This window comes from Astyanax mexicanus, chromosome 22 (assembly GCF_023375975.1).
Source record: "Astyanax mexicanus isolate ESR-SI-001 chromosome 22, AstMex3_surface, whole genome shotgun sequence".
Taxonomy (NCBI): domain Eukaryota; kingdom Metazoa; phylum Chordata; class Actinopteri; order Characiformes; family Acestrorhamphidae; genus Astyanax; species Astyanax mexicanus.
Window position 1 is genome coordinate 25,660,635 of NC_064429.1, and position 24,275 is coordinate 25,684,909.

The 24,275-nt window shown below is 38.7% G+C and overlaps 1 protein-coding gene across 6 annotated transcripts in view; it reads left to right on the forward strand.

Moving 5' to 3' along the window:
- mctp1a (multiple C2 domains, transmembrane 1a) overlaps nucleotides 1–24,275 on the forward strand; it is a 254,147-nt gene that overhangs the window by 135,867 nt on the left and 94,005 nt on the right. For 4 of the 6 annotated variants that reach the window (XM_049470826.1, XM_007243904.4, XM_007243906.4 and 1 more), the window contains exons 6-10: nucleotides 2,024–2,062; nucleotides 8,204–8,368; nucleotides 8,746–8,876; nucleotides 11,775–11,961; nucleotides 21,852–21,945. In XM_049470826.1, the coding sequence (XP_049326783.1) occupies nucleotides 2,024–2,062; nucleotides 8,204–8,368; nucleotides 8,746–8,876; nucleotides 11,775–11,961; nucleotides 21,852–21,945 (616 nt within the window). The remainder of the gene's footprint in view (nucleotides 1–2,023; nucleotides 2,063–8,203; nucleotides 8,369–8,745; nucleotides 8,877–11,774; nucleotides 11,962–21,851; nucleotides 21,946–24,275) is intronic. The other 2 variants (XM_022667577.2, XM_049470827.1) reach the window with 1 other exon arrangement.

Below are 24,275 nucleotides of genomic sequence, written 5' to 3' on the forward strand. Positions count from 1 at the left end.
TTTATTCAAACTGTACCAAATACTCTTACGGTTCTTTAGTTCTAATCCTTTAAAAGGGACATATTTCAGTCAGTAAGGTGTAAATCAAAAAATCATATGTCATGCAGGGTTTGATGTGAGATGTTGTATTTAGACAAACTTACCAGCTCAGTTTACCAGCTCAGGCCGCATTTATGTTCAGCCAGCATTGAAGGTGGAACGGAAATCTGAATTAGACACTGGCGAATAAGAAGCAAACTTCAGCCTCGTCCAAGATCCGGAGGCTTATTTTGATATTGTGTGATTCCTCTAAAAGCACCAATATTTCATGATTTGTGAATCCACGTCTGAAGTAATCCTCAATGATAGTATCCATTTTGCGCCTTTGTCTCACCTTTTTCAGTCTCTGTACAGCCTACTAGTGTCTCAAAATATTGAGGTAGTATCTCAAAATATTGACTTAGTATCTCAAAATATTGAGATAGTATCTCAAAATATACTTTCTCAAAATATTGACTTAGTATCTCAAAATATTGAGATAGTATCTCAAAATATACTTTCTCAAAATATTGACTTAGTATCTCAAAATATTGACTTAGTATCTCAAAATATTGATTTAGTATCTTAAAATAATGCCATAGTATCTCAAAATATTGACTTAGTATCTCAAAATATTGACTTAGTATCTCAAAATAATTATTATTGAGATAGCAGTTTACTTAATAATAATATATATATTTTTTTTGCTGAATTATTTCTTTTTTTTAGGTGGCGGGAATGGGCTTCCATAGTAACGTTACATAATTCTGCAGATTATAAATTTCCACTTTAGCATGTTCCTATTATACTAACTTAACTCTGGGGTTTACACTGTACAGCACAAAAAAACAGAGGCCTTTCCAATCGTTTTATGATATTTTTTTCACAGCGAAATTCAGTTCTTTCAGCCTCATCAGCTCTTCTGAGTGTCTGTTAGAACAAATATGTTATTCTCCCCAATGGAAGAACATGACAGATTCAGTTTTAGGTTGAGTGGGTTAGCTAAAGTAAAACAGGACATGAAATATGATTATATCAGTATCTCTGAAATACTGTCCAGGGAGATAAAGCACTCATTACAGGGAGCCAGCATTGTTTGGCAGCATTTTAAGTAGCGAGAATTCAAGCGAGTTCAAAGCTTAGCTGGGGTGCTCCCGTCCTAATTGTGTTTAGTACAGTCTCTCGGTTTTGTGGAGGGGTGCAGATTTGATTTTGTATGTCTAATTTGTCCCATTACCATGTGTAATGTGAGGTAGGCAGCTCAAGGGGGGAATATCATATGCTGTTTTATCTGCTCTCTTTGTGTAATGCTGTGAGGAGCCGACACGTGTGTTAACTTAATGTAACAGTGGTGTCAATCCAGGCTTTGGGATTCTTAAGGGATGCAATTCTTTTTATTTATTTATTTATTTTTTGTATTATTTTTTTAAATAATTTTAGTACCCTCTAGTGGTGAAAAAGGCATCATGCTGATCATTCAAAACATCAAATCTAAACTGAAGATAAACTGATCCAGCAAATGTGTGAATATATATTCTGTTTTTATTTTGTGTGTGTGACGAAAGCTGGTTCTTTCTTTTGTATGTGTGTGACTGGGTGGTGTGTATGGTGGCTTGTGTAGTGGCTGCCGCCCCCCAGCTTCCCTTGGCTGCCCACCCCAAATGTATAAATAAAATAAAAAATCAACCTTTTATAGTTTTTTTTATCATTTAGCTCCTTGAATACAGGGCTTTGCTGAAGAGCTTATAACACCTTTATGACATTTGTTTCAACACACAGTCAAAGTGTTGTATATATTACATCAAATTGCAAGAGTTTATTATGGAGATTATGCGTAATTTGTCCTGCTTACAAAGGTGTTATAGCGCTCCTAAGTCGAAAGATTTATTTATTTATTTTTTCCATTCCAGTGTGCTTTCCCAGGGCTGAACTAAACTCAAACTAACAAGCTCATCCCGCTGGGGATGGCGGGGGTGGCTATATAACCGCTTTGTCTCATTTACAGACCATGCTTTTGAGAAGGAGCTGGAAACGATCCAGTAAGGTAATAATGGCATGATCCACCTATACTGATGCCCTCTCCTCCTTACCCTCTGCAGTGTTCTGCTTAGACTCAAGGGTGCGCCAGTGCCTCTGTCCTCGCTTACTCTCCCCAGTCACTGTTACTCCCATTTCCAACCTTTATTTTCTGCAGGCTGCAATACAGAATACCAGAGAATCACCAGAGCCACCTGGGCGACAAGATAATGGTTGCATCATCTTCTTGTTTTAAGCCATGGCTCTTCATTTCATTTCCAGACCTGGAAAGCTTGCGTTCATACAGTTGGGGTATGGTGATTGCACTGCTGAAACACAGCAATTAACAGATTAGTTGAACCAGGTAAATTTGAGATAGAAAACTACTTTGATTTTAACCCCTGTAATTATTTCCAAAGAATAATTTTAACTACACTGACTTACCACATGTCATATGACAGTACATAGTATAATTCCTGTGGAAGCTAAAGAACGCTACACTGACCTGTGGGATATACAGCATGTGTGGTGCCACCTGCATTGAATGTGGATGTATTGATTTCTTACAGAGCCGCTTCTAACCAAAATTAGAACCAAAAAATACCAACCAAAAAATACAAAAAACAATAATTACTCCGACGTCCGACACGAGTATTCTCATGCGCATTTCATGCAGAGCAACAAAAACAGGCACTGAGACTGCAGAGTACCTCAGTCAGTACCTTTTTGGTATCGAATTTTGATACCTAGCCCTAATTACCACCCACTGTGCTGTCCACTGTGAGTGTTAATGCCTTCTATGATGTATAGACTTAATATGATTTTTAGTACATGTCTCAGTGTGTAGTTTGTGGAATGGTAAACTCCAAAAAAATCGTGTAAATAGTGCTCAGCCCCACTGACAAGATTACACCTCACAACTAACAATTAAGCTGTTCCCTGTGGTAACACTTCATGATCATATTACATGACTTGGTACGTCAGTGTACATATAATAAGGGGTTTATATAATATTTTTAAAGAAACTTTAATTTGCCATATAAGAATTGGGTGTGTTTGATCTGTTTGGATTTTATCTGTGTATTGCAGCAACTGTTTGAGAAAATAAAGCTTCTCCTTTTTATTATTTTGCAATTTTTTCATACCGCTTGGGCTCCACAGCAGCCTGTAAAGCAGAGCATTTCTTTTTCTTTTAAAGGTATTTTTTCTATTGTTTTTAAACAGCATTACCATGAGAATTTACATAATCATTAAGATTTTGTACAGTAAAATGTACTGAAATATACTTATATGTAAGTTTTTTTCTTTCGGCATTGTACAAGTCAAACAGTACTAGTCAAAAATTAAAGCACTTTCTTATTCAGTGTTTTTTTATTTTTGTACATTGTTTAGTGAATACTGAAGTCATTCAGACTATGAAGGAATACATAAGAAATCATGTAATAAACCTAAAGGTGTTAAACACACTAAAATACTCTGGGGTGCTGTTAACTTGCAATTTCTCACGCTCTTCCTTTCCTGGGGCGGTCCTGATGAGAGCCAGTTTCATCATAACATTTTTGATGGTCTTTCCTTCTGCATTTAAGGATACTTTTAAAGTTCTTGAAATGTTTCAGATTGACTGACCTTCATTTCAACTTTACAACTGATGCTCTCAAACACATTAAGAGGCAAGATATTCAAGTAATTATCTCTTTAGCACAGCTGTTAACTGAAAGCCATTCCAGGTAACTTTACCTCATTAAAATGCCAAGATGTGCAGGTGCTATTTAAAAAATTAAAACATAAAACTCCATGTGTGTTTCTTCATAGTTTGGGTGACTTCAGTATTAATCTACAATGCAGATCATTTTAAATTATGCAAATCCACATAACTTTTGACTAGTACTGTATATATTAAAAAGGTCTAGCTTTATAGTACAAAAACATGGCTACTGGTTTTACTAATTACCTGGGAGTATCACACATTAGTTTGTACAAATAGAATAGAATAAATTTAGTAAACTGTAATCCTGGTGCTCTTTCATATTTTAACCGAGGGTAGGCTTCTGCCTGTATCTGTTTTATATCAAGTGTTCCTTTCTAATAAAATTCTGCCCTCAATCCTGTTGCCTCAAAACCTCAAAGATATGGTCAACTCTTTTAGGATTCATGTGCATTTTTATTTTTATTCATCATCTCCTACGTTGACCCATGAGCTGAGGTTCCATCATCGTCATTGATGTGGATTGATGAGCCTTTTGATGTCTTTCTTTTTCTCGTGCTGTGAATGAAGAAGGTGGCATGCTGGTCTGGGGTCTGTTTGTTGTTACTGCTCCATGCATGTAGTGTAACTGTGAGAGGTCTGAATGGTCCTGTACCAAAATGAAAAAAAAAAAAAGTCTTACAACTTGTTTTGCTTGGTGGAAAAGGACTTTACTGGGGATGTCCTGATCCAATCTTGTACTCATGAATCTAGAATCATGTTTTTATGAATTGAGTTTGGCTTTTCAAAGTTCATTTACTGTGTGGTCCTGTGTTTTTATTGCTGTTTTTACATATTCTAAACAGCATAGACTGACATTATTATGCATAATAATCAGGGAGTTCTGTATTATATGTATCTGAATTGTAATTATAAGACATTAAGAACACTATAAAATGGTTATTTGACAAATGTAGGTTCAAAAATTAAATATATAATAAAATATAGTCTATGAACAAAATACCTTAGTATTAATTGGCAGCACATAAGTTTGGTGCACAGTAAAGAATAAAACAAAATCCACATAGAAAATCTTATTTTTAACATCAGGTCTCCACAGATCTATGCATCATTACTATGCGTCATAAGAATACTCCACACGATTGTTGCCAATACATTTATATGTTCAGAGACGTCGAAATGTCTAAAAAGTCTTTGGAATTGACTGTGGCAGATGATGCCACACTATATGAGGTTCACACTACATGGTTTAAGCCCAGTTTTTTAGTTACCCACAGTTTTTTATTGATTGGTGACAAAAATTCTGCTCGGAGGCAAAACGTGGATCTCTTGGCGCTCGCACAGTTGTGTTGTGTGAACTACTGGAAGACACTTGTCGAGCCTTTGCCAACTGATCATCGACCACCAGTCGTAGATGCAAATATTTGGCATACTAGGTATCTGACCCAGTTGGTGACTGGGAGTCAGGAGCAGCGGCTATGTACTGCCAATGGAATCATGGAGAAAGAGAGAACCATGGGTCCAAAATGCACCCAAATCTGACCACTTTCTTTTCCCTTGATCATAAAATGACTGTTAAACTCTAGAGGAAGCCCGCGAGTGAGTTCTCTATAAATGGGCTAAACTACTTGTTTAGCGCCATTTAACTATCTGTTCTGAGTATTTCTTTAATTTTAGAAAGTAGAATAATGTATTTTACTAAAAAAGCAAAGAAAGTGTACCTGTATATTTCAGTATATCTACAGAAAACAGGTTTTACACAGTAATGACACTAGCATTATTGCTACTGTGAGCTGATTGGTTTGGCGAGATGATCCTGGAGATAAAGGTAGAGCATGTTTAAAAGACATATCTGCTATAGTTTGTGTTGAGCACATAAGTGCATATTTCAGTATAAAACTGATCAGACATAAATTTTGCTCAGTTGCTTCATATTAACCTGTTCATGTTGGACTCATTGCAAGTGTGTATTCTCCTCTATAGAGATTCTCTGGCATGGCATCGCTAGTTTTCGCGTGTGTTTAGTTCAGGTGTGTTGTTGTGACGAAACGTGTTTCTGGAGAGCAGCCATGTGAGTCTGTGATTTCCCACAGTGAAAAATTGTGTCATTTGTGACCCCGTGTCACTGATTACTCATGTAGTGTAAAAGTCTCAACAACTGAAGAACCTTGCAATTACAGCACAGCCAGTCATGTAGTGTGAACAGCACAACGACTGACTACCCAAAAAGTTGGTTACTGTGAACTTTGCAACAAGATGCTTAGAGTTTTAGTTTAGGATTGACTCTTTGCTCTTTTAACACAACCAGATATTCCATGCAACAATCTGATGGTTCTGAGTCACCACAGACTAGGATATTATGTCTGAAGGGTTTTAAAAAACATGGTGAAAGTCTGCCATAAACTCATGTAAAGTTGTGTAGATAAATTATAATTACAGAAAACACAAATAACTGATTGAATTAGCCTTGATCTGTTTGGTATCTTTCAATATTTTAATAATTTTAATAGTTTCTTAGATCAGAGGGCAAAAAAAATGGATCAGGACATCCCTAGACATAACTTATTTTGTTTTTGATATAGAAATGACTGCTTATTGTGCAGTGGCGAACATGAATATTAGAACTAGGCCTACAGTTTGGGCCATGAAAGTTTAAAAAGTGTTCCATAACTCATATAGTAAAGAGAGTGGAACCTGGTTGTGTGACTTGGGATTCCTTTCAAAATTAATAGACATTTAGTACCTTCTGTCTAGCTGCTGAAGGCCTAAGCTGTGGGAGAACTGTCTTGGCTAAGTTGGTATCATGATGGAAATTTCGAATTGCACAGTTTTTCATTTTAAGATGATTAACCCCTTTTAAAATGTAAAAAATGTAAAATCATAGACCTTCTCTACAGGCCTAGAAGACCCCCAGGGTTTCCCACAGCTACATTATTTTGTTTAATAAGTATATAATCTGGGCTTGAAGTGTTAGCTCACTTTGAAGGTCAGCTAACTACTACTACTTGTACTGAAGTTCTACTTTGAGTCCTGGACGAACCCACAAATATGAAAGTGACTCTTCAGCATGTGAGCAACGGCATCCTGCTGAAACGCATCCTCAGCCCAAGTCTTTGAAGCTCCGAAGTGGGCCATGTTGGGTGGGACTCGGGAATTCTGTAACAGAGCTAACGCTAACTACTTCCTCGCGGTTCCCTTCACTCTTGGGTGCCTGTTTGCCTATTTATACATCCCTCTCTCTCTCTTTCTTTCATGAATCCCAAATACGGTAAATGATGCGCTCAGTACATGCAAACCCAGCAGTACTGCTAATTATGATTCAGCTCCGAAATGAAGATTTCAACTCTAGCCTTACAGAATTACTGTAAAGAAAGCTCGCTAATGTTAGCGCAGCCAGCTCATTTGCTCTCAATTTACACTCGATTTTATCTTGCAAACTTAGAGCTTTGAGCTTTTTGAGCTACTCTGTTTTGCTTTGCTTTTTTTCTCCTCTTTTATGTGTCTGACCCAATTTGAACTACAATTATTATGAGACAAATACTTTTAATTTTATACTTAAGACCAGATTTCGCTGTCTTTATGTGCAATTAGCGCTGCAGCTAAACTGATGCCCCGTTATTACGTTGCTCACATTGCTTTTGGCAGGGAGTTCTCGCAAAACCACCAACCCCCCCAAACCCCCCCTGTTTCCACGTATCTGTATCTGCATTCTGGCTACTGGAGTGAAACTAACGCAGGTTGGGGGCTTTATCGTGGCTCTGCTAGAGTCAGCACACTTAACGTTAATATCTGGAGAGAAACGCATTAGCCGGCTGCTCCTGACATCAAAGCTGTGTGTTTTGCAAGCAAGGGTTTGCGCAAAGTTTAATGAAATGCAGTCGAAACAAAAGCCGCGCTAATGAGGCCTCCAAATTAAGCACAGAGACCGAGACCGAGCTTTCTTATATAAATGTGTTTGTTTGACAAATAATGCCTGATATCTTTCTTTACTGGTAGAGCGGAGCGGCGTACGAAGTGTTCAAGGCAGTACGGCTCAATTAAGAGTCAAAGACAGCTTGTTTATAGATGTTATAGTCTAATCTGTGCTTGCACTTTAAATAGGACTATTGTAAAAGACGTTGAAAAGTCTGGTGTGCTGGAATTTAATGCAGTGTGGTTCAAGCTGTTATGCTGTCTGTAAGGCTGTATGTACCAGTACTGTATGTTTGTCTTTTTATTTGATATTATTTACAAACATTTTCCATGAATACATTTATATTTATATATATATATATATATATATATATATATATATATATATACAAAAAAAACAGTATTTTTCTTTCATGCGTTCATTCCCAGTACAGTGGCCGAGTGTCCGTCTGATTATACCTGAGTAGTAAACTTTTTACTGTTTAAATGTATTGAGGTACTGTATATACTGTATTGGTTTACACAGCTGTATGTGTGTTATTTAATGTGCAGCATCAGAGTCTGAGGTTATCAGATGTCCATAGGAAAGCCCAGCTATGGAGAGGAATCGTCAGCATCAGTTTAATCGAAGGTCGCGACCTCCAGCCCATGGACGCTAACGGCTTTAGTGACCCTTATGTCAAATTCAGAATGCGACACCAAAAATACAAAAGCAAGGTAGTGCACACACTAAATAAGACATTTTCTTATGTAGATTCTTATGTAGTTCTTCAGTCACTGACATACAGAGTTTATACAAAGTTTATAATTAGTTAGTACTGTTGGTACTGGTTTAATTTGATATGTAATGTGGATTAAACTTAAGTCTAGATTAATCTGCAGTGCCTAAAAGGGTGGAATTAAGCCTAATTCAAGAATGGGCTCAGTTCTTGTTTGGAAATACCTCTTCAAATGTGCAGTAATCTTGGCCTTGGAGAAACTGTACTCTCTGTCGTTTGCTTCTGTATACTAACCTCAAAATGAATGTCTTTCAGTTGAAAAGTGTGATATACTACATTTTCTCAGATCTCTCCTTTTGATCTTCTCTTCTACAGACGATAAACAAAACACTAAACCCTCAGTGGAGAGAACAGTTTGACTTCCACTTGTACGATGAGCAGGGCGGCTTTATAGATATCACAGTGTGGGATAAAGATGCCGGCAAGAAGGATGACTTCATGGGCAGGTGGGTTTTCTTTTAACTACTTCATGTTCATGTATTTGATAGTGGTCCTATTCCAGTATAAACAGGCTAGTCAATCTATACTTTGTAAAAGTTCATGATTTCACAGTTAGTGTCGGTACAATTTATTTAAAAAACTATAAAAATACGAATTTTAGAAAAAAAATATGTTTGTGTCATTTCAAAATTAGTCAAGTAGTCAATTAGCAAACCAGTAATCATTAGTTTTCGACTATTGTTAATCTAATCTTTTAAAAATGTTATTTTTGACTACTCTTGTCATTTTACAATGTTAAAACGAAAGATAAGAACTTCACGAAATCAAACGTTTTAAACTGCTGCAAGTATTTAACAAAAAAGTAATAGTCATACTACAATAAGTATTTCAGTCAGTTTAGACTATATATATATATATATATATATATATATATATATATATATATATATATATATATAGTCTAAAGAGTAATGTTACACTGCTGTCAATGTGTTACAAAAATTCAAAACAGAAAAAAAAAACACTTTTACAAAAAAGTCTTGTAGGGGTGTGACAAAACACTCATGAGACAAGACACAATGTTGTTTTTTTGAGAACAAGACAAGATTTTAACAATATTTAATTTTTAACTTCCATGTTAAAATATTGAAATTATGCATGATTTATGTGTGATATTTCATATGCAGTAAAATACATAACAGTATCCAATAGCACTGCTGAGTAGGTGAGAAAACAAGAGACAGAGTGAGAGTCCACAAAATAAACTGAGGAAGAGATAGAAAAAATAAAACTTAAGGGCAGATTGCAAGTGAGCGCTGCTTTTTGCCGCCCAAAATGATCATTTGAGGAACATTTGTTTTGTTCTTGTGAGACACATTTAACCTCTGATGAGAAATACTGTGCTGCAAGATCTCATTGCACCCCAACAGTCAGTATTTTGCAAAACAGTCATTTTAGACTACTATTCGCCTTTTAAAATGTCCAACATTTTTAAACAAAATTTAAATGATTTCTGTTCTGTTTAGACAGTTGCATCCCAGCACTTCCAGACTTAACGCTGCACTGTCAATCCAAAACACAACACTATAGTGTTTTTACTGTTTTGGTTTCATAGCCAGAATCACAATTTATACAGCATCATTTAGGATGTACATTTACTGCAGAAAAAAATCAGAGAAGTATTAAAACAGTGCTGTATAGTATGTGTATTTTCAGAAACACAACTTTTAGGTTTTTTTTTCTTTCTTCACCCATAGAGTATATAACACTTTTATAAAATAGTAGTGCCTTAAAATATTCTGAAAATGATTTTAGTTTTCATCATAATTGTAATCCATTGTAATGGTTTTTGATTGTAGATGAGTTTGTAACTACTAAAGTGAGCATTCAGTAAAAATGAGGCTATACATTAGGTAAATGTTGTTTATTTACTGTAAGATAAAAGAAGAGTCAGAGTATGGCTTTCAGTCTTTCATTTTATTCAGTTTCCCACAGTCTACACATACCAGCCCTGTGTGTGTGTGTCCCTGACAGGACTGCAGTAAGTGTGTGAGACAGGAGAGCTAATGGCTATGGGAAGTGGGGAGTGGGCTAGCAGGACTAGTAGTCAGCAGCTTGTCTCCCTCATGCAGACTGCTGTTCATACAGACGACTGCTCTAAACAGCTTCTCCTGCTGATCTGTAATCACTTCCTCCCCTTTCTCTTAAACGCTCATCTCCTCCAGTCTTCTCCTGTACTGATGACCACATTATCTCCTCACTCAGCTTCAGTTTAACACACACACACACACACACACTCACACACACATGCACTATGAGCTTTGTCACTTCGTAACTTCAGTGGAGAAAACAGGAACATGGGAAGTGAAAGATTTATATGGCAGTTTGTTACAGAACTACAGATGTCTCTCTCCTTCTCTCCTTTTCTCCCTTTTTCATTTCCACTTACCTTTCGTATCTTTCTTATCTAATCTTTCTGTCTGTTTTCCTTTATACAGCCTTCTTTTTTCTTTCTCTCTCTTTGTCCTTTTATCTAATGCCCTCTCACGCTGTGTCTAGTTTTCTCACACTGTGTTCTCAGTCTTCCTTACAGTTTATTTTTCTTTGTCTGTCCTTTTTTGTCTCTTACTGTTTCTATTGCTATTTATATTGCTTACTTTCTATTTCTCTTTTCTCTTACTCTGTTTCTCACACTTTCACTCACTCAACCAATTTTTCTTTTTTTTTCTTTCTCTTTTTCTTACTCTTCTTTTTTTTCTTTTCCCACCTTTCTCTCTTAATCTTTACTATTTCGGTCACACTTCTCCTTTCTGTTTTCTCTCTCCCTTTCTCTCTTTATCTTTACTCTTTCTTTCTCTCTATCTCACTCTTTACTCTCTTTAATCTCACCATTTCTCTTTTTTCTATTACAGTTTTTATTTTACTTTATCTTACTTTTATTTTACGCTTTCTCATTCTTTTTTCTCATTCTTTCTACTTTTCTCTTTTCTCTCGTCCTTTTTCTTGTTCTTTAACCCTTATTTCTCTCCACAATTCCTTTCCTTTCCTCACATTTTATTCACTTGTTCCTTTCATGTTTCCCTCATCCTTTTCCTTTTTTCTTCTCTCACTTTTTTGTACACTTTTTTCTTCCCTTATTGTTCTCTCTCTCTCTCTCTCTCTCTCTCTCTCTCTCTCTCTCTCTCTCTCTCTCTCTCTCTCTGTACACTGTGTTGTCATTTGGTCATTTTCCAGACTCAGGATGCATAATGTATCATGGTTCTATATGTGACCCAGTCTTATCGGGAACGATCTGTACCTCATGTATTTTGTGTTGAAGATAATAATGACAGTGGCTGTGTGTGTGTGTGCATGCATGTGTGTATGCATTTGTGTGTGCGTATGTATGTGTGTGATCGTTCCAGGTGTCAAGTGGACCTCTCGCTCCTCCCTAAAGAATGCACACACAGGCTGGACCTCACGCTGGAGGAGGGCGAGGGCACACTGGTGCTGCTGGTCACCCTGACCGCCTCCGCCGCCGTCTCCATCTCAGACCTGTCAGTCAACATGCTGGACGACCCGCACGAGAGGAGAGAGATCCTCCACAGATACGTGAGTGCAGAGAACCTCCAGCGTGGTTTAATTACAGGCCCAAAAGACCTGAAACTACATACCTTACACACAATCATATCAGAATATTATGACCACCTACACTCAATGTACATCTTTCTTTCAGCTGCACTGAACATGAAGAAACATTATGTAGCTCTATATGCACTGTTTATCTGCATACCTTAATATTATTATTGATTCTTCTTCATCCTGTTCTTCAATAGACATAACTTTACAGGGAGCACCACAGGGCAGGGGAGTATTTTAGCTCATTCATTTTAGCACTGCAGTGGCTGTGTTGTGTGAGTGTATGGGAGTGTACAAGTGTATCAGATGCAGCAGTGCTGCTGACGTTTTTAAACACCTCAACTAAATAACCTTAATTTAACTGTCCCAGGTTCACAAGGTACACAGTTCCAAAGATCAGTAGTCCCAATAACAGCATGTATACAGTATGTATTTAGGTTTGGAGCATTGGAGCACTGCTCCATATATACATGTCTCTCACCAATTCCTCCACCACCACCACCGCCACCACCAGGCTGAATTGTCTGCCTGTTTGGCGCCGAGTTCTCAGACCTGGCAGCACCTCAATGATGTGACCTCCTTTTCAAAGCTGCTCAACCTCTGGGGGCCAGAGATTGGTTCAGGCCCGGAGAGCACGGGATTGGGCCTCCCTGCTCTCTCTCTCTTTCTCTCTTTCTGAAGAGAGGGATGAGGAGAGAAGAGGATCGAGACTGAGAGTGAGAGAGAGAGAAAGAGAGAAGGAGAGGAGCTGATTGGGACAGAGCACTGGAGGAGAGGCGTAAAAAGGAGGGGGAAGCCGTGACAGGCTCTTTTGAGTCTGGGTGTGCTGTTGAAAGGCCGAGGCTGAAAGGATCCCAGTGTCCCCGTGCGGGGGCCTTTGGCCCTCGGCGGCCCCGGGGCCCTTCAGCCCCTCCAGCCCTTCTCTCCTGTACAATGCTCTCAGCCTGTCCTTTTGTCTTTGGCCTGTTAACCCTTTGCTCGCTGCCATTCGCGCCTCTCCACCAGCTCTTTACATGCCAATAGCAGGGGACAGGGCACACATAAAAAGGGGCACTAACCACCTCTGATGCATCTGCTCTTTGGAATAATGACACAGACGATGAAGCTCTTGAATTGTCGTGTCTCTTTCTTTCCTTCTCTCTCTCTTTCTCTCTCACTTTTTCTCTCTCTCTTTTTCTCACACGCCCACCGTAATCCGCTAGATAGGTGTCCTATCTCAACGCAAGTTGACGAGACGGGATTGCGAGCGCGGGACGGGCTGTGCAAATTCTACTCTAATTGAAGTGGAAAGTCATGCTGGGAGATGCGTTTGATCACTGGCAGAGCGGAGACGGAAGCGTTCCACAGGCCAAACAGCACGGCGCTGACCCACATTAGCGAGAATGAAGGCTCATTGGTCGGCAGCGGAGCGCCGAACGTCTCGCCGCCACCAGGGGGAGCTCTTAGACCGAGAAAAGGAGAAGAAGCAAGGAACTCGTGTCGTGTTCATACTCATCATACTCGTTCTTATGGATGGAGGAGGATGGAGAACGAGGAGAATAGGAAGAGCGTGGAGGAGAAACGTGTGGACGTGGCATGGGTGGGGTAGGGAGTCAGAAGGGAGGGAGGAGAGAGGTATGCAAAATGAAAGGAGTAAGAAAAGCTATTTCACCTTGCTTGAGCCTTGTCGCCTTTTTTCCCCCTCTTTTTCCCTCCCTTCCTGCTAAAGGACAGACGGACAGACACACAGATAGACAGACAGACAGTCGTTTTACTCCCTCATACCATTCCTTGCTTTTCTCTCGCTCTCCTCTCCTCTCTCCCTCTTTTTTTCTCCCCCTCTCTCCTCCCTCCCTCTCTCTCTCTCTCTCTCTCTCTCTTTTCTACGCATCTAGGCATTCATTAGCACCCTTTGCCTGCAGTCTGATGGGGATAGATATGCCGGGGCGTAGAGACGGAAAGGAAGGAGGGAAGGAGCGAAGGAGAGAGAGAGGGAGGGAAGGAGGGAGGACAGTGGATTTAAAAAAGGGAGACTTTAATTTGTCCCCACTATTAGCATATTCCCTTTTCCCTGCTTGACACCCTTTCAAAGAAGGGAATTTAATAAAGATGTACCTTATAAAGCCAGGCAGATAACATGAAGTGCTGCTGCTAATGCCGCACAATACTCGCTCCTTAAACAGATTAGCTCGGGCTAGGTGTGTGCCGCGACGTCTGGGCGAGACGGTAGAGAGGTATACGTTTGGGAAGGTTGGGGTGAGGGGGAGGGGCTCTCTGTTGGCGTCAATCATCAGCAATCCGCCGGCTGAAGATTCGTGCAGTCTTCCTTTATTTAGCGTAAGTCCATTAAGCAAGTGCAGGCCCTCCAAACAAATGACGTGTTTAGAACTGTAGAAAGTACTGTAGTAGACTGTAGTGAGGTGGATTCTGCGTACTTCCTTAAATGTAAAAATGTGAACTGTAAACCGCAAACCGAAAACCACAAGCCATAAGGCCATAAAGCACAAAAACGCCTTCTCCACGAAGATTGAGGAAAGATTGGGGAGAGGGGGAGGGGCAGGGATGGTCTAGTCTAGCACGAAAAACGCAATTAAATCTCTTGGCGGTGGCGGCGGCGGCTTCACGTACATCATTAAAGTGGCAAAGGCGTATCAGATGACTTTCAGCTGTTTGCATATAGGGCGAGGCAGGCCGGGCGGCTGAGTGCCTCGTCAGGGTGTGTTAATGGCCCAGAAAGCGCAATGAAGATGTCGGATGCTAAAAGCCTGTCCACCTGTCATTTCCGAGGTCACGTCTCACTTCTTACCTCATACACTCTCACTCTCTGTGACTGCGTCTCTCTGGACCAGCGGACCAGACAAAGCCCACCTGAGGATTCAGCAGGACTTTTACAGACTGTCGAATGCAGCAAAATTTATTTGCTTTCGTCCAAAACCAAACAAAGACCAAATACAAATAGAAAAGAAGGTTGCAAGGTTTCCATTAATTTGACCACTTTTACACCATTGCATAATACAGCAGTGTATTAGCAACAACTTGGCTGTGTGATACGTATCTCAATACAGGGGTCACGATTCAATAAATCAAAACACAGTGTATTGAGATACTGTGTAATATAACTAAGGAGTTCCTTACTTTTTATCAGAACAGTGACAGGATCTAATGACAACAAGACTACAACACTGCTATCTAATGATCGGAGTTTAAACACAGCACTAAATTAACCTGACGCCAATCTTTACATGTAAACATACAATTTAATAAGTATAAAACAAAACAAAATATTGTGATACTTCAATATTTTTCGATGTTGATGTTTTCTTACACCCCTATATCATAGGTGAATTGTATAAATGTACAGTGTTTTTGGCTTGACTTTCATAGACAAATAGTTATAAAAATACATAACACATTTTTTAAATACCAGTCGATTGTGATTTGATCACATTGTCGAAAATGTAATTTTATTATAAACTTAGTTTAGTATGAACTTTTTTTAGTATGAGCTTTTTTTAGCATGAGCTTTTTTTAGAATGAGCTTTTTTTCAGTATCAGCTTTTTTTAGTATCAGCTTTTTTTAATATGAACTTTTTTTAGTATCAGATTTTTTTTAGTATCAGCTTTTTTTTAGTATGACCTTTTTTTAGAATGAGCTTTTTTTAGTATCAGCTTTTTTTTAGTATTAGTATTTGTGTGCTGAATATTTTGTGCATTCCTAAAATTCTCTTAAAATGAAACAAACATAGGCCAAATATTAATTATGGAAAATGCTTTTCTACGAGGTTCCATTTATTTTGACCATTTTTCCACCATTGCACATGTATTTTGTTCTTGCTTTTCAAAGCAAATGCAATTACAAAATACAATTTAAAACTAACTTTAAATGTATTGAGCACTGAACATTTTTACTCCTCAGATGGTTGCAATTTGATCATGTTATCATAAAGTTTGGAATGTTTTTTTTTTTGCCCTTTGTAGTCAAATGCATCCCTATTAATCAGTACTGAATGATCAGTAGTTGAATGTTAAAGTGATGCTGGTGTTTTTGTTTTAGGATTTTACATTTATATATATAGATGTATTAAGATATTAAGATGTATACACATACAAATATGTTTTGAGGAACCTTTATTATTATATTTATAAATATATATAAAAGCACCTGCTTTTTTGAGTTTTTAAAATTTTGAGGCTCTATCACATTAGCTTTATCACACATTGGCGCATAAAATTGCTGAGTATGCAATGAGTTCAGTCTATTCATGAACAGATTTCTCTCTCTTTTCTCATAGGTTGCCTTGTGTTGGTTTTCTCTTTCTTCTTTTCTCTCAGCTGTTTTTTTTGCGCTTGGTTTGAAGATTAGCCATCTTGTAGGGTTTGATAAAGCAAGAAAAGCCCTGAACGCGACCTGAGAGCTGCGGGGAGATAGTGTGTTTTGTATTTTGTGAAGATTTCCTTATTTTCCAGATAGGGCTTCTGGTTGTGGATGGGAGCAGTGCGGCGTTTCTCCTGGGCTGTTGTTGTAAGCAGAGAGAAATTATGCATTTTAATAAGGGGAAGGCGCGAGAGTGTAATGGACGTTAATGGGCGTCAGGGCCAGGGTGACCTCTGCTCAAGTGGTGGCACCCAATTCCACACTCGTCCTGTCCCTGGCTTTAAAATCACACAGCGGACAAATGCACTGAGGAGTGTGTGTAAGTGTGTGTGTGAAAAGGGGAGAGAGGGCCTGAATGAGAGGGAGAGAGAGAAGTAGAAGGAAAGAGCAAAGAAGGGAAGGAAGGAGGGAGGAATGGAGGGGGAAGCTGTTAGCATTCCATTTTTATTATGACATTTCACAGTCATCCGATTTAATGTCCCCTGACCGGATTGTCCGGCAGGAGACGGTGGGCTTGAAATGTTATTTAGAGCATTGATAAAAGGTGAGCGCCTGCGAGATGACAGCAAGTCATAAGGCTCTGCACGGTGACATTCATTTTCTCCACAACAGAGATGGAATAAGACGTCACGGTGACAAGCTGTCAATCAGAGCCACAGCCCCGCCACCTTCCCCTCCCCCAGCACTCGGTCCCCACTTTCTGAGGGGTAGAAGGGATGCACTGTGTGCGTGTTTGTTTTTGTATATTGTATTTGCACGGTAGATTGTCCTGACTGTGGAATATCTGGTGAAAGGTAATATACAGAAATCAGGATACTCTTTAGATCTACTAAAACCTCTACAATATAATCAAGAGCAAGATGACTTGAATTTTTGCAGCAGGAGGGGCATGAAGTTATCCAAAAGCAGTGTGTAAGATTGATGGAGGAAAACATGCCAAGTTGCATGTAAACTGTGATTTAAAAAACAGGTTTCTTCCACCATATATTGATTTCTGGTCTCTTAAAACTTTATGAATATGAACTTGTTTTCTTTGCATTATTTGAGGTCTAAAAGCTCTGAATCTTTTTTGTTATTTCAGCCATTTCTCATTTCCTGCAAATAAATGCTATAAACAATGTAGTTTATAGAATGAAACAACAATGTTTATTTTACTCAAACATATACCTATAAATAGCAAAATCAGAGAAACTGATTCAGAACCTGAAGGGGTCGCTTAATTTTTTTTTCCAGAGCTGTATATTTATATATATATATTTTTTTTATTTGATTTAAGATATAGAGTAAAGGAAACATAGGGAAATCATAAACTTATGATTATTTGTGTGGTGGATCAGTGGTTTAGACACAGCAGTGTCCATTCACTCTATTACACACTCCTACCTACCTATTTGCCATATACAGTATATATGCTGTAATAATACATACTGTATACAGTATATTTGTCACTATTGTACAGTATTTTTAATCTTGGTTCCTGAAGTGTGTTGTCTGTCCTACTCCCAATAACACACACCCCTTACCCAGTACCGTACCCTTCCTTGCTTTCAGCTAGGTAAGAAAGTGTGAAAATAAATTTTATTCATCTTTTCAATAAAAACCATTAAGCAGCCTCATGTCCAGGCTTTTCAATCTTCTTAGCGCCTTACACAGACATCAGAAAATTCTTCAGCTATGGAAATGCTCCCTCCTCCTCCTCCCTCTTCCTTCTCCTCCTCCTCCCCAACAAAAATCTAACATTTTCTTTCCAAGGCCAAGATAATTATAAATAACAAGCTATCTGAAGCGAAATCATGCATTACTGTAATGTGGAAAGAGATTTCCCTCCTCTGTCGTCAACCCTTCTATTCTCCTCCCTCCCTCCCCCTCTTCACTCGTCCACTATCACAGCTTTTTTCCCAGTTTTGACAATAATATCAGGCATAAGAGGCAAAGGCAGCTGCAGTTTATAATGAATTAAGTCCATAGCCTGGACTTTAAAAATCTGAATTATAATTATTCCTCTGTGTGTATGTAGGGGGTAGGAGGGGTGTGGAGGGGGGTTTGTGGCAGAAAGAAAAATAAATTGAAGTAGATATTTTTTTTTGTTGAGCTGGGCAGTTTGGTCCTCGCTGGCTGTGACAGCTCTTTGTGTAAGCTGTGATGGGCATGTGATTTCTGTCTGTGAAAATTTGTCCTGAGATGCAGATATTTCAGACCTCAAATAATGTAAAGACAACAAATTCATATATTTATAAAGTTTTTATAGAGATTATGAATTAATATTTGGTGGAATCACCCTGGTTCTTAATCACAGTTTTCGAGCATCTTGGCCTGTTCTCCTCCACCAGTCTTACACGCTGCTTTTGGATAAGTTTATGCCTTTACTCCTGGTGTAAAAAATCAATCAGTTCAGCTTGTAGACTATAGAATGACTATAGAATAGTTATGGCTCCTGTAATCATATACTATACATATAGTCACACAATACCAGTCAGAGGTTTGGATACATTTTGGACACGGCTTTTTTTTCCTATGTACATTAATATTAAAAACATTAAAACAGTTAAGGAACACGTATGGAATTATGTATTAAACAAGGTAAAAAAAGGTGTTTGTCCTCCACAATCCCCTGACCTAAACCTGATCAACTGAGATGCTGATTTGGGATGAGCAGCAACTATTGTTCAGCACCTCCAGGAACTCCTTCAAGATGCTGAGAAAACTAGGTGTGTCCAAGGTGTCCAAACTATGACTGGTACTGTATGTTCATGGCACAGTGGCTTTGGTTCAAGTCCCTATCTGTGTGGGTTTACTCTGGAGACTCCAGTTTCCTCCTAAAACATGGATTTAAAAAAACATTGAGATCAGGTTCATTGGAGAATAAAAATTACCCAGAAAATTTAATACTTTAAAATTGATCTGGTGTGTATGTGTAAGTGTGTGGTATGTATGTGTATTTATTACTGTGCCCAGATTTGGATTGGCACCGGTAAACACTGTGGTGCCCGATGCAGGTGGATGGTCGTTTCTGGTCGTCTCCAGTTGTTCCGGTCGTTTCTGTTTGTTTCCGTTTGAGAGTATGCTGTGCGCTATTGGCTGCCACTTCTCTCCGTTGTGTGGATGAGTGTTGAGTATAAATGGTTCTGTGTAGAGCGTCCTTGGGTTTCTAGAAAGGCGCTATGTAAGTGTAACTTCATTTATTCATGGAGTTATTCATAGGGCCCATTTCCTTGCCCTTTACTCTACTCTCCCACTCACTTATCTTTAACTATACAACACTAGTAAACTCCTCCACCTAACAGCTAAGTTGCTAAATAATATTTAATATACTGTATTTATTATTTATTGAACTGTAGTCTGCATGTTTAACATGTTAAAACAAGCTACTTGGGACAAACCGCTAGCTAAAAGCACCCTGACTTACCGGGACACTCAGAGTTCCTCAGTGTAGCTCTGTCGGGCAGCATTTACTAGTGCTAAGTGCTGCTGCTAACCGTGGCTAGCGCTGCTGCTAACCTGCTGCTAGTTAGCACAACAAAAGGCCCACTTCCACATGTTGACAAATTTTATTGCCCTCTGAAGACTTGTACGCAAAAATAATAGACCTTTTTGTCAGATATAACAAAGTTAATGCAAAATTTCTAGTACTACCAAACTGTAATATATTTCAAAACTATCGTAATATTAAATTGTACCACCACCACCACCACCTCACACAGACGAGAGTAAAATCCTCGAGCTCCAGCACGTAGCGCGCCTATGATGCAGCATTTGTTTCATCGCTAAATGTCAGCCCTTTTAATGTTCCATTGGCCACACAAAGGAGCAGTTAAGGAGCATTATGCTGTCTGAATGAGTGGCTTTTATCTGGACCAGTGTAATTGGCCCTCTCATAAATCATAAGTCTTAAAGAGGCTTTGGAGGTGTGCTTGCCTTTGAACAGTTTAACCCCTTCTAAAGCCTGTCATTTGCAGCGGCGTCTAATGGAGCTTTAGGGAAACAGGCCTGGGTGCTGATGGAGAGTTTGGAGCTGGATTTTGAAGGCTGATATGTGGGTGGCTGCTATGAACTCCCTCTGTGTTACAAAAGAGCCTGAGAAACACATCGAGAAGTGCAGATATACCGTGCTCACCATCACTGTTATGAGGATTTTAGATTTAATAGAACAGATTTACGCATTTAGTTCCAACATACAAAATAACTACTGTATTTTTTTCTCTTTTGGTGTAAATTTTCTGTCTGTCTGTCTGTCTGTCTGTCTGTCTGTCTTCATTAATGTATGTCTGTCTATCTAGAACTGGAAGCAAATATGTCTTGGTAATAAATCAAAATTAGAAAAGGTTAATGCATATTGTCTCCAGTTTTAATATTTTTATTTATTTATTTATTTATTTTTACAGAGTTTTTGTTTTTGTTTTTTCACTGTGTCAGAATTCCACAATAAATGTACCAATAGAAATCTTCCAAAATGACTGGGAAATAGAAACATTTTACAAGTTTGGACATGTTTTTTTTAGCTTCTATTGTATAAATGCTGTTTGGAGATACAGGTTCTGGCCTGATTGTATGTGATTGTGTAAGACACACACACACACACACAACACAATATCCAAAATTGTATGAGCAGAGACTTTGCAAGGCTTACCAGCATGTAACTCAGTACAGTCAGAGACACTTATATGTAGGGCTGGGGGGTATAATACATATATTGTATTGCAGAATTTAAAACCTTTTTCATGAAACGTGATTTTTATTGAGATGTACATGATTACAGAAAAAGTGCATTAGAAGCATAAGGACTAGTTACACTGTTTTACTAAATGTAAATTTGCTCAGTGTGTATTTTGTGCATACGATGTGATAGAATATTTGGTACCACTTTAAAATAAGACTACCTTTATAAAGGGTTTATAAATGGTTTGCAATTAGTTTAGTTAATGGGTACTAATAAGGTTGTAAATGCCTTAAAAATAATTAATAATCAGTTATATCGCATATGTAGAAAGGGCAACAATGACCGGTTGTTTGTCAAATAGTGAACCCACAGCCATCTATATTGTTTCACTTTCTACATATGTGTTATAACTGATTATTAATGATTATTAATTAGTACAAATAGTAGTAGTATAAAATATTCTTTGCCGTTATTGTCCAGTTGTCAGTCTGGCTAATAATCAGTTCTCCTTTCTTTTATTGTAAATCCAGTGGATGGATCAGTTGGAGGATTTAAATACTGTACATCTATTCAATTAGTGAAACATCTAACATTGAAACATAAAAAATGAATGCTTATTTTTTTTTCTTTTTACTGCATTAATGTTTATATATTAATATTGCATGTCTAATATTTTAATGTAAAATGTCCAATTTATAATAGCACTCTTACAACGGCTGAGAATAATGATTTTAAATAGGTTTAAATAAAACACTGAATAAATAATACACATAATAGCCTTTATTAAAGCTTGTATACTGTACATTAGTTTCCAGTAAAATAATAATTAGCTTTATTTCTCTAACCCTGCAGAGTCTGCTGAGATCTTTCCACAACATTAAAGACGTGGGCGTGGTCCAGGTGAAGGTCATTCGGGCTGAAGGACTGATGGCAGCTGATGTTACAGGTACAGACTTCCCACACACACAGACACACACACACACACACACACCCTGATGCACTTATATATACTGTAAGCCATAGTATTCTAGATAATCCATGCTCACATGCTCCTCGCTCTCCTCACACAGACTGATACAAAGAGTATTAGCAGTTCACAACAAAGGCCTAACAAGAGCCTGATGATGTTTTCAGAGCTCTGCTAATGGACGGAAGGCACTTTTCAGGCCCGCCGTGTAAATGTGTGTGTGTGTGTGTGAGAGTCTGCGAGTGTGTCTGACATGTATTTTCCCACGCTTCTCTTCCTTTTCCATTAATTCTTCCTTTTAATTAAGTCTACCGTGGACAGGCCTAGTTTCTGGCAGTATGTATTATGGAGCTGAAAAGAGATTGGAGCCGACGCGCAACGCTGTTTTTCTATTCACACTACGAGAGACAGGACCATTAACAAAAACACTTACCACGGGCCATCCTTTTCCTCAGCGCTAATACCCCCACTAGCACAAACAAAATGTGCATCTGCATCTGTTATATCCAAAAAAACAAAAAAAAAGCAGGAAAAAATACTACATTTGCAAGTCCCTCAGAAACTGCATGACCTCAATGCTGCTGGAGTCATCCTTCAGCTTGTGCTTGTTTTTTCTTTTTCCGTCTTTCTGTCTTTTTTTTTTTGCATGAAAGTGCCCTCTGCCCTGTTTCTGTGGTCTGGATTAAAGTTTGAAGTCTGAATTTTCACATTTGAAGTGTCTTTACGAGACCAGCAGTCTTAACCCTGTCTAATTACATTTATTTACCTAAAAAAAAATCTATTTTTAAAAGCCTGGAGTGGTAACTTTAAGATCTTTTTACTGTTGTTTCATTTTACCGGAAGTTTAAAGCAACAGTCTGAAAATGATGGGGAATTTGAGACCTCTCTGGTGAGAACCTGTAATTACACAAACATGCTGTAGAGCAGAGATTCTATATTGGTGGGTCGGGACCTAAAAGTGGGTCGCGGACATGTTCTGGGCAGGTAGCGTACAGCTTTTAAAAAATAAATATATATATATATATATAAAAAATAATAATGAATGCTCATCTGATTTTGTACTTATCTTATTTAATTTTGGGAAAAAAGAGTCTAATTGTAGAGACATGCATACAAGTGAAATATCTAATTTTGTGGCCTTATATGCATGTAGTTGTGATGTTCCTCCTCAGTTTTTTACAATATTTTATTCACACTTAATGTCAGGGTGCAGCAAGGAAAGGTCGCAGAGAGTGGACTCACATGCGAGTATATTTATTAACAACAAAGAAACAAACAAACAGTAAATAAAAAAACATAAACTCTGGGTACATTGGAAAACTTAACGCAACCTGAACTGACATAACAGTGTACAACGATCGACAAAGAAAACAGAAAACACAGGGCTATAAATACACACACAAGGCAGGAAAGGTAACAGGGAACTCCTGGGGAGAGGTAACAAGTGGGCGGAGCGGAGCCACAGCACGATAGAACACACAGCAGAGCACATGGAGGAGATAAACAAACAGGAGGGCTGTAAAAACACAGAGACTGACAGGAGACACAGAACAGGAGTGCACTCGGAGAGGCATAAAGTTATCCAAAAGCAGTGTGTAAGACTGGTGGAGGAAAACATGCCAAGATGCATAAAAAAACTGTTCTCATTTTTCTCTTTCTGCAAATAAATGCTCTAAGTGACAATATTTTTATTTGGAATTTGGGAGAAATGTTGTCTGTAGTTTATAGAATAAAACAACAATGTTCATTTTACTCAAACATATACCTATAAATAGTAAAATCCAAATTTTTTCAGAGCTATAGACATTGGAAACAGACATTGTCCCCTAAGCCTAAATTTGTGTGTGTGTGTGTGTGTGTGTGTGTGTATGTGTGATCTCAGTCTGTGCTACCTCTGTGGCCTTCTTTAATTAAGACATGCTCGGCGGCAGGAACCCTTTCAACACACACACACACACACATAAAGAGAGAGAGATAGAGACACACACACACACACACACACACCCAGATACACACTCCTGTGTGACAGCTCTGCAATCTCCCCCCCGATCCGGGGGTCCGGCCCGTTACGTTGACCTTGGAGAGCGGTCCGGCGTTCCCAAGGTAACCGAGGCCGCCTCGTGAGCTCTGATTTCACACTCTTTTCCTGCCATAAAGCAGCGGATCACAAACCCCCTTTGGAAGAGCCTCGGGCTCCCCGGGGCCCCACTGTCTCAAACGGGTCCTGGCACCGAGGCGTCAGCCAACAGGGTTACGGGCCACGGAACAGTGCCTTCTCTAATAGAGAGCTCACAACAGACAGGGTGAGT